Source organism: Populus euphratica, unplaced genomic scaffold, assembly GCF_000495115.2.
Source record: "Populus euphratica unplaced genomic scaffold, PopEup_1.0 scaffold6.1, whole genome shotgun sequence".
Classification (NCBI taxonomy): Eukaryota; Viridiplantae; Streptophyta; class Magnoliopsida; order Malpighiales; family Salicaceae; genus Populus; species Populus euphratica.
This window is the reverse complement of record NW_011499849.1, coordinates 3,061,186-3,071,801: the sequence shown is the minus strand read 5'-3', so window position 1 is coordinate 3,071,801 and position 10,616 is coordinate 3,061,186. Positions and strand designations below refer to the sequence as shown.

Genomic DNA, 10,616 nt, shown 5'->3' with positions numbered 1-10,616 from the left:
CAGCAGGAACTTTCATTGATGAGCTATATTAACAACTAAAGGAAAGCTTTACTCCAGGAGAAGAAGTATCAACTTTTGATTAACGCGTAGAGGTTGCAAAGCCGTTGCCGGGGGCATGAGGGGCTGGGTTGAAGGCCAATCTCCCAAAAAAACCTTGTTTGTACGGCAAGAAAGTCTTCTTCTTCAAATTCTCAGATGCTGCTTTATTCACTGTGTAATGTAACTCATGTGCCGACACTGGAACTTTTCTCCTTGAAGACGCTGAACCAGAACTGTCGGTGGACAAGAAGCTCGGTTCTTTGCCATCTTCATGTTTTTTGAACAAACCTGAGTACTTCCTGAGATGATCCTTGTCATGCGCATATCCCTCAGATGCGCTTCTAAATAACAGAAAATCTCTCAGCCTCCACTTCCTTGAAGAACTCCTTGAAGAAGAAGAAGAAGAAGAATTAGATGATACTGAGGCTTTTGGATTTTCTGCTGGTTGGTTGGTGATTTTATCTAGCTGTTTCTCTTCTTCCCATGTATATTCGGATGCTCTAAATAGAGTCAGTGATCTTGATGCTCCAATGCTTGAACTGGATGTTAACCCTGAAACTTTCTCTACCTGTCTTCCTCTTTCATTTTGATCTGTTCTCTTTCGGCTATTTTCAACTGCAGTTGCAAATGGATCTGAGTCTTTCTTTTTTCCTGGCCAGAATGCTTCACGTATCATCCTTTTCCCCTTCTGCATCGAAGATCTCGGTGAGGAAAGTGGGCTTCTCTGGGTAAAACCCTCGCCTTGTAATCTAGGCGGAGGCTTCAGGGGGCGGATTTTGCCTCCATCAAAAAGTTCATCCGCTGAGAGTGATGTCTTTTCTAGTTCGACACAGAAATCAAAAGCAAAATCATCTTCACTATTGGTGTTGGCTGTTGCCCGTGGTGATTTAGGTGTGCCAGGCCTTTCATCCCAATGAAAAGTAAACCCGGTTCTTTCTTCATTGATATCGATCAAGCTGTCGAAATAACTATAAAACTCAGCCACATGTGAAGGACTAGTTGGAGTGCTGAAGGTGCAATCCCCAAACCGTTTCGGTGTAGATGGAGCGCTCAAGAATGGCGAAGTTCGAGCCTCGTTGAAGTCGAAATCCATGCCCGGTGCTGGTACTATAACTTGTAGTTTTAACATGGTTCTTTCTGTACTTGCTTTCGAGTTTTTGAAGTGTTTGTTTGAGAGAGAGAGAGATTTAGATCAGACAGGTTGATGTCTGATAAGGAAGTAATAAATATAAAGGGAAGGAGTAGGAATAGAAGGGAAGGGAGATCGTTGGCTATATGAAGTCATAAAATAGGAGCCGACTTTTAATACTTAGCCATTTTCATGTCATTTTCAGGGAATATACGGCACTATTAGAAACATGAACAATATTGCAATTTTCTTGAAAAAAAAAAAACTAATTTTCAATACAGTTTTCAATTGTTTTTCAAATGAAGAAAAAAAATCAACAATACATTTTTCTCTTTTTTATATACTAATACTTTTTAGTTATGTAAAATATTAAAATCATTTTTTATATATTTTCATATTAAAGTAGTATTTTAAATTAATTTTTTATTATAAATTTAATATAAGCATTTTTTTAGTTGACAATATAAGTTTTTCATGATAATTCTTGATCTTAATAAAATAAAATTAATATTCCACAATCATATCATCACAAATACATAATATTAATAACTATTATAAATTATGATTTTGGTTTTTTATGCAAATTGTAATAATCTTGAAGTATTTTGAATCTAAAAAATAGTTTTTATTTTAATAAACAAACATGTTTTTTTGTTTTTTTATTGAAAAAAGCTATTTCCTATTATTGAACTTACCTTATATTATTTTCACATGAAAATATAAAGGGGGTGTTGTTTGATATTTTTTTTAATTATATAAATATTTAGATTAATTTATATATATCTTAATTAATCCTACAATATTTGAAATGAATGATGACATAAGTGTCCAAATATTTTTAGTACGTGGAGATGTAGCGTCTTATGGAAAGCCATCGAGCCACGTCTGTGTGAATTTTCCATGAAGTTAGGGGGTGAAATGTTGAAGTTCATAATCAGATTTAGATTATGAAAACATGAAAGTCATCGTCTTGGCTCCACGGCTTCCCCTTCCCCTCCTCCACGCCTTGTCAATCAACGGTTCCGTCCATCACCAATCCGTTAAATAAAGAATTTTCTCACGAATAAGAGTATTTTTTTAGTCTATTCGTATTTCTTTGTGCTCATCAAAATTCGTGAAATAAATTTATGTTTGACCTCTCTGGGGTATAACTTGTACATAGGCCAGCAGTACAAAATTAAAAAAATAAATAAATAAGAAGGGAAATGAAGGCATAAATGAGCACGAGGGCATAACTCGATAGGTCCAGCATCTTTTCTGGTAAAAAACAATTGATATGTTGCCAGGAACCAACACATGAAAAGGTAACAAGAAAGAAAACGGGGCCTTGAAAGCTATAGAAAACTTGTGAACATGAATTAGGGCTCTTTGAAATCTAATTTTACACCATGTTTTTTAAGAGTTTGGTTTTTTTATTTTAAATTATTTATTATATTTATGAATTGTTTTAATGTATTGATATTAACAATATTTTTTAAAAAATAAAAAGTATATTATTTTAATATATTTCTAAAAATAACATTAGAAAAGCCACTTTCATTAATGTTTAAAATATTATCCAAAAAATTGAAGGAAAAAAAGAAGCTGAAAAGACTGATTTCTCATTTATGACGTGGATTGGAAAGTTTGGTGAGGAAAAGTGAACGAGGAACCGGCCAACGTTAGAATTTCCATGACGGTGACACGAGCATGTTTTAATTGCGTTGCGAGAGCAGTGATGCTATATTATAAACACAGCTTCCAAGCGGGCGTCATGGCATGCGTGGTAGAGTTCTTAGGTGTCCTTGTAGCGTTAAGAAGAAAAATTGACTCACGAATTATTGTGATAGTGAGATTCATAGTTGAATCTCACAACAAAATAACTATCCAACAACTCATGATTTTTTTAAATAAATTTCCTACCGTTACTTCTCGTCATTCATCATTTCGCTGTACATCATTGGGTGTTTATTATACGGCGTTGCAGCATTTATAATCCTACAAGGGGCACCTTTAATGCAAAGGACGTCACAATTTGTTATGACTAAATTGTAGCGCTGAAAGGATAAATTTTTTTCCAAATTTAAGTAATGCTAGTAATTTTAAAAAATGAGATTTGTGTCATTTACTAATTTAATAATATAATTAAAAAAAAACAAAAGTAAATAGATTGAACTAAACTAAAAAATTAACAATAATTAATTACAAAAAATAAACTCTTGTCAATATCAAAGAAAGATTCTTAAAAGTTCTTAATGTTATCACTTGATAACAAGACAAAAATTAAATAAAAAAAAGATAACTTGTTGAAAGCATGGTGAAAAAAAATCAAAGTCCGATTCCTTGTAAATTAATTGTAAATTAAATGTTGAAGAACAAGTTGAAAAATAATCAATTTTAACAAAGTATTAAAAAAATTGACTCAAATCCACCTAAGTTAACTTGTTAAATTTATAACTTGATCTTGAAAATAAAATCACCTCATAGAAAACAAATTGAATAAAATTATGAATCTCAATTCTTAAATCAATCTAATTTTGAATGGTGAAAATAAAAAAAAAATTGATTTAAGAAAAAAAACAACAAAAATATAAGACTTAATCAATCTAGGTTAATTTGCCAAGCCCATAACTTAGGACAATAGATTAGGATAACTCCATAAGAAGAAAAATAACAAAAAAAATCACAAAATCTGGTCTATAATCAATTCAATATTAAAGATGGAATTAAAATAAAAAACTTAAAAAAAGACTGAAGTAAACTCGATCCAGTCTTCCATATCAAATAATTAACTCAATTCAAAAGCTCAAATTATTAAGGAATATCCCAAAATATGATTTATATTGTTATCTAATATTTTGCTTTAAGTGAAAGCTTTTTAAACTTGAAACTAACATATGCTCACACTACTTTGTGCTATTAATTAATTTAAATTAGAAGAGAGAATATAAGATATGAGATTTGAATTCGTAATTGTTTAATTATTAAGACTCTAATAGTATATCAAATAACTAGTTCAACCCAAGCATTTTGAGTTATTAAGTGAGGTCTCAACATATAATTTATATTATTCTCTAATATTTTAAATATGTGACCTTGTTCATGAGGCAAGGATTGCCCTATAGAATACAAACTTGAAAAAATCACAATTATAAAACCTTAATCAATCAAATGACGAGGATGAAATAAAAGAAAAATCAATAAAAAAAGACTTGAAAAAATAAAAATTAATCAAAAAAATGATGATCATATTTTACACAAAAAATTAATAAAATCAAATGATGTGGAAAAAATTGAAAATAGTAATTAATTAAAAAATAAAAAACAAAAGGATCTGATTTGATGCAAAAATAAAATAATAGAATATCTTTAATTTTTGGCAGGCCAATGCGAATCCTAATAAGAAAAGAGAATAAAGAGGGGAAAAAAAAGATTGTCAGAGCCTCATTATTGACATGCATTGAACCATTAAAAAAAACTCGACACACTATTTTTGAATCAACTATGGACAGTGTGTTACACCACATAATGAAGTTGCACATGTCCTTAGAGCGCAGCGGCTTCACCACGCACACTAGTATTGGACACGACAATAAATTTGACATGCCAGTCCTTTTCAATTCTTGAAATTGTTTTGGTATCAAATTGATCCTCGAACGTTAATTGTTTTAAATTAATAAAATTAAATTTTATTTTATAAAATTAAGCATTAAACACATGTTGGAATTTTCCATCACATTGTTGGATCCCCATACATACACAGGTAATTAAAAAAAATATCAAGTATAATATGAAAATAAACTCAATATTTAAATTGAAAAATAAAAAATCAAGAGGAAAAAAAGGGCTGAATCTCTCCATGCAATTCATTCCTTGATGTTTGCAAGAAAAAGGGGTTTAATGTTTGTCTAGTATTCAAATTCAATTTTAATTGCTTCAATTATTTTAATTTTAATTTTTGAATTTAAGTATTAACAGAGAGAGTTGGTTTTCTTTCTTAACATTACCAGCAGCCAATGCCAAGCTAAACGAAAAAAATGATGAAATCCAAACTCAAATTAATCTAATACATAATAAATCAACCAAAAATAATAATAATTAAGTAATTGGAAACAAAGAAACAACCAATACCATACAAAATAAAAGTTATCATTGGCATCGATAATTTCAAGTGAGAAAATTTGAGGCACACAAGTGATCGCATTGTTACGCTCACTAGTTTTGCACGCTGTTAGTAAATAGAAGAGTTTTAATTCCAATTAGGGTTATTAACTAGATCACTTGCCACGTTGTTCAATTTTTTTTTAATGGTAATAAAATATTCAAACTTTGCTAACATATTATATTTTTTAAAAAATCAATCTATATAAGAGTTAGTTTAATGTGACTTATTTATTTTATATATTCAAAAATAATTTCAATAATTAATAAAAATTTAATTTGACTAAAAAATTTAATATATTTTTTCTTTTAAATATTGAGATAAAAATATATTAAATTATCTTAAATTAGCTTAAATTAATTTATTAAATCTATGATTCAGGTCGTGAGATTATTATGATTTATAAAAATTAAATTAAAACTAATTATAAAACTAAATTTTTAATCAATCTAATATATATAGTTCTTTTTTTTCATTTGCATTCTTCATACAAAAATTAACACCTCAGATCTTTCATGGGTCCTTTTACTTTTTATTTAACAATTATGGTTTAATTTTGTAAAATTAATCATCAATAAATTATGAAATGATATTCAAAATCATAAACACGTGAAATAATGTAAGATGAAAGAAATATTAAAAACATAATGAAAATGAAATATAAAAAAAAACATAAATTATTGTGGGTTGCAATAGTTTCTTATAATATTTTTTAAAATATTTTTATTATTTGATTTTTTTATTCTATATTTAATTAATAATTATATATCAAGTTGACTTGATATTGAGTTTAATATTTTATTTTGGTTAGCTTTATATGAAGATCTTGAGATATTAAAAATATGTTTTGATTAGGAATTAATGTTTGATTTGGAAAAATAAAATTATATTCTATTAATTCAAACCAATTTAAATTTCAAGTATCCAATTTCAACAAAAACAAATATTCAATCTCCTTTTTTCCCCTAAGAAACAATATATTTATCTCAGCTTTCCCACTCAACCTCTAATTGAAATCAATATATTTATTATTATTTATTAATATATATAATTCTCAGTTTATTTTAGAAAAAAATTATATCAAGTTTTTCATAGTTTAATTGTTTTTTTGCTTTGCCTCAATATTTTACAAAATTACATTTTACATTATTGATCAACTCAAAATTTAATACTGGATAAAAAAATTAATTTATTCTTGTAAATAATAAAAGACAAGCGCACAAACTACTTGTCAATCCAATGTACAGTGATTTGGATTCTACTTTTATACAAGTTCTTTTCACTTATAGCCTTCCTGCTATCTCTTAAAAAACACCTGATTGACTTGAATATTCAAAGAATTATTGGATGATGCCCGTTCTCTTTGAGTTTGGTGGCTTTTGTTCTCCTTAACTCTTATAGTCTGGTGACTTCTTTGAATAGTCAAGGGTATGGACTCTTATCGTTTAAATGTCTATTTATGAAGGTGTAAATTTCCAAGAAAAGAAGGTAAAATGAAGAAAACATCTTTTTATACCAAAGAGGGGTTGGAGGAGGAGGTGGCTTTTTTTTTTTTTTTTTTATAGGGTTCGGTGGCTCATGTTTAGCCCAACAAGACTCCCCAGACTTTTCAAGGAGACAAGAGACCAAGGTTTGGCCCACCTAGACCTAATATTACCTCTCTCCTAAAAAAAATATTGTTTTATAAGATATTAGTTCTTTCATGCCCTAATTGCAATAGGATTAAAAGAGACACAAGAAATTCGCTGCCAACCCTGGCACTGAGTTGCCCTCCATTATCGTTGTGTTTGAATGGAAGAAGGATACGGAACTGTAAGATTAGTCAAGCAAGATAACGGTTGAATTTCAATCTTTTCTCTTATATGGATATAAAAAAATGGAAGATAGAGAAGGAGAATGGAAGGGTTAAAAAAAATAAGATTAATTATTAAATTGCAAAAATAGTCTTAATGGATAAAAAAGTTAGTTTTTTATTCTAAGTAAAGCTTGTTTGGATCATCTAAAAGTCTTAATCCTTCTAAAGTGTTAAGATTTTTAATACTTTCGAGGTTATCCCACATTTCCTTCTGTTAGGAGTTAAAATCACAATTAACCCAATTTTTTTTTTAAAGGATTAAAATGATGTTATTTTTATAAAAAATAAAAAAATAATAAATTTAAAGTTAGATCGAATAAATTAATTTTTTTATTAGATTAATCAATTTTTTTTATAAATAATTTATACAGATATAGAATCCTAATCAATTAAATTTTATGTTAACATATCAAATCTATCTAATTTTAATATTTATATCCAAGAGTAGATCAAGTCCAAGATCTAGATAGTTGGATGAGTGGGTTGACCATGAGTAAATTGGTCAACCAGACTATGATTGAAAAAAATAATTAGTGTTTTTTAATAAAATAATGTTATTTTAATTAAAAAATAAAAATTAATTTGAAATAACACCTAGTTTAAACCCAATTTTAAATTGACAGTCACCGAATTGTCTTGCCAATTTTTTTAACTATAGTGAAGATCAAACATGGATGAAGGGTTTTAACACCACCTTTCAATCTCCTACAACTAAAAACCCTCCAAAACAAACATGATGTAAGAAAAAAAATGATATAAAGACATAATCTCTGTTTCTCGTTATGTTTTCCAGTTTCAGCTTCACATGCTGATGTCTTATCATCTGGAAAATTTCTAAGGTTTTTCTTACTGAGTGAACTCCAAACCAACTTTACTGGCTTACCATCTTGAGACTGCAACGTGCCCAAAGAAAATCTGGACATAATTTTGGGGCCATGCCAGACGTGGCCTAGGCCGATGCTCTTTTATCATAAAAAGAACTGGATTAATGGCCCATACTATGCTCCCGAGGAGCAGATCAACATTTTATTGAAAGGAAAAAAAAATCCAAGTTATTAATTTAATACATACTAAGAGATTTTTTTTTACTGTAACAAAAATATGGTTTACCTTCTCACATATTACTATATATTTCAGCAGTGATATTTTTTTAAAAAAATAATTTTATCATCAAATTTTTACTTTACATGATTTAGCCCTTTTAACCTAAATTAGAATCCATTACATATTTTTCTTGAAGGAAGGTTTGAATTGAAAGATAAAGAACTAAAATGAAAAAAAAAGTGAAATAGATGGTAACTTTAAAATTTAACTCAAAAGTTCATTTGCAACCCCATCTTTTTTTTCTCTAAAGTAATTGGTCCTTTTAATTTTCAAAATATTTATTTTGATATCAAATTTTATTTTCCTAACTTTTTTTTTGTAAGAAGAAAGAGAGAATTCACTAAATTCCAATGTAGAGAGACAAAACTCTTCGTTGACACCTTTTTCAATCATAAAACAAATTAAAATTGATGTTAACAGATTTTATTAGATGAAAAGAGTCTTATGATGATTATTTTAAGTCTTGGTATAATCTAAAAATCAAATATAGATTAAGGATGGAATATTTTCTCCAGTTTGATTTGGTAGTTTAGATTTTTTTTTTATTTATGAGGCTGATAGATTGATTTTTTAGTGTTTTAAAAGTATTTTGTAGTTAAAATGAATTCAAATTTTTAAGTTAAAAAACTCATAACTTTAATTTCACCACCACCGCAAGGTAATTGAAATATAGGGTGGCTGACGACACATTGTCTAATATAATAGGTCACATGTTGTTTGCCTATTTTTTTTCAAAAAAATAATAATACAAGAAATAACAGGCTTAGATATACAGGACTAAGCTTGAATGCCTATACATTTGAACTTTTAACCTTTTTCATTTTTTATATCTTTTTTTTAATTAATTCCTCTTCTTATGTCTTTTTTTTTAAATAATTCTTAAGTTTATTTTTTAACACTCTTTTGTGATTTTCATTGGCTTATTTAGCCCTTTTTGAATAGTAATTATTTTTAAATTATATTAGGTATGTTTAATTTTTAATAAAGTTAGTATGATTCATCTGTAATTTTATATATATTTCATATAGATTAGATTTATTTTAAAAAATTAAAAATGCTTATTTTTTATAATATTGTTATGGCTTTACATTTCTTTTTTTTTCTTTAATAAATTTTTTGTGTTAATTTTTATTACAAATTAATTTTAATTAATGAATTTATTAAACATTACTGGATAAATGACTCGTGTTATGCTAATAAATATTTTGATATACATTTATTTTTTATTTTTTCATGTTTGATTTTTATTTTTTGTCAATTTTTTTATTAAATTATCCTGATTTCATGACCTAGAACGCATGATATATATGTAATCCGGAGATATCTCATGTGCAAATCATGAATTTTGCATCTTAACCTAGCTTTGCCCAAGGAAATATTTTTAAAATTTTATTTTTTGTTATTTTTGGATCATGAATTTTCCATCTTAACCTAGCTTTGCCCAAGGAATATTTTTAAAAATTTATTTTTTGTTGTTATTGTTTTTTTAATCATATTATCAAGTTAATCAAGATTTAACCAACTTATCAAATTTCTCTTATTTATTAAAAAATACAATAATCTCCTGAACTTTTTTTTGAAAAATTTTGTTCGATCCACAGTGTTGTGGGCAGGCCACCAATCTAGTATGAAATTATTTGGTATTGCTATTAAACTTTTCCCCACGAGTCAAATTTAAAACCTATGAACTCTTCTTTTTGTTTAACCCGAGTTTTAAATTAAATTATGTTAGGGTTACCTCGACATGACCCTGTCTGCTTGGCAGGTCCAAAAATAGGTAGGATAGTTGATAAAAAATATAGTTTAACTTTAAAAAAATATCAAGGTGATGTTTTTTTTTAATATTAAGATAATAATATATTAGATTAATCAGAGCTTCACAACTTAACCCATCAAGCTCGTAACTTCGGTTATAAATTTCAGATGGTTTATTATTTAAAAAACTTTTTTATTTAATAATATAATAATAAAAATAAATATTTTTAAAATTAAGCACAAACAAAATATTATGAGATTTGTTTGAGAAAAAAATATTTTATAGAAAGTAAACTAAAATAAATTTAATAAACTAATTCAAAAACAATCAGATATCAAATAATAAAATTGAAAAAGAATAACCAAATAAAAAAATTAATATAAATATAATATTAAATAATAAAATTTTAAAAATTATTAAAAAAGAAAAAGAAAAAGAGAGAGTACCTCCCACTATCTATATGAATAATATAAAAGATGAGTCATCTCGAGTTTTTTTAGATTTATACTACAATAGTCATATAGGTATTAAATGACTAATCACCCTAAGATGTACATTAAAGTTAAAAAAAAAAAAAACCAACTAATTTAGC

General features: G+C 27.4%; 1 protein-coding gene across 1 annotated transcript in view; it reads right to left on the bottom strand.

Moving 5' to 3' along the window:
* LOC105120650 (uncharacterized) overlaps nucleotides 1-1,296 on the bottom strand; it is a 1,478-nt gene extending 182 nt beyond the window's left edge. The window contains exon 1 of the mRNA XM_011018930.1: nucleotides 8-1,296. Within this exon, the coding sequence (XP_011017232.1) occupies nucleotides 80-1,168 (1,089 nt within the window). The 5' untranslated portion in view covers nucleotides 1,169-1,296 and the 3' untranslated portion in view covers nucleotides 8-79. The remainder of the gene's footprint in view (nucleotides 1-7) is intronic.
* Nucleotides 1,297-10,616: the final 9,320 nt, after the last annotated feature.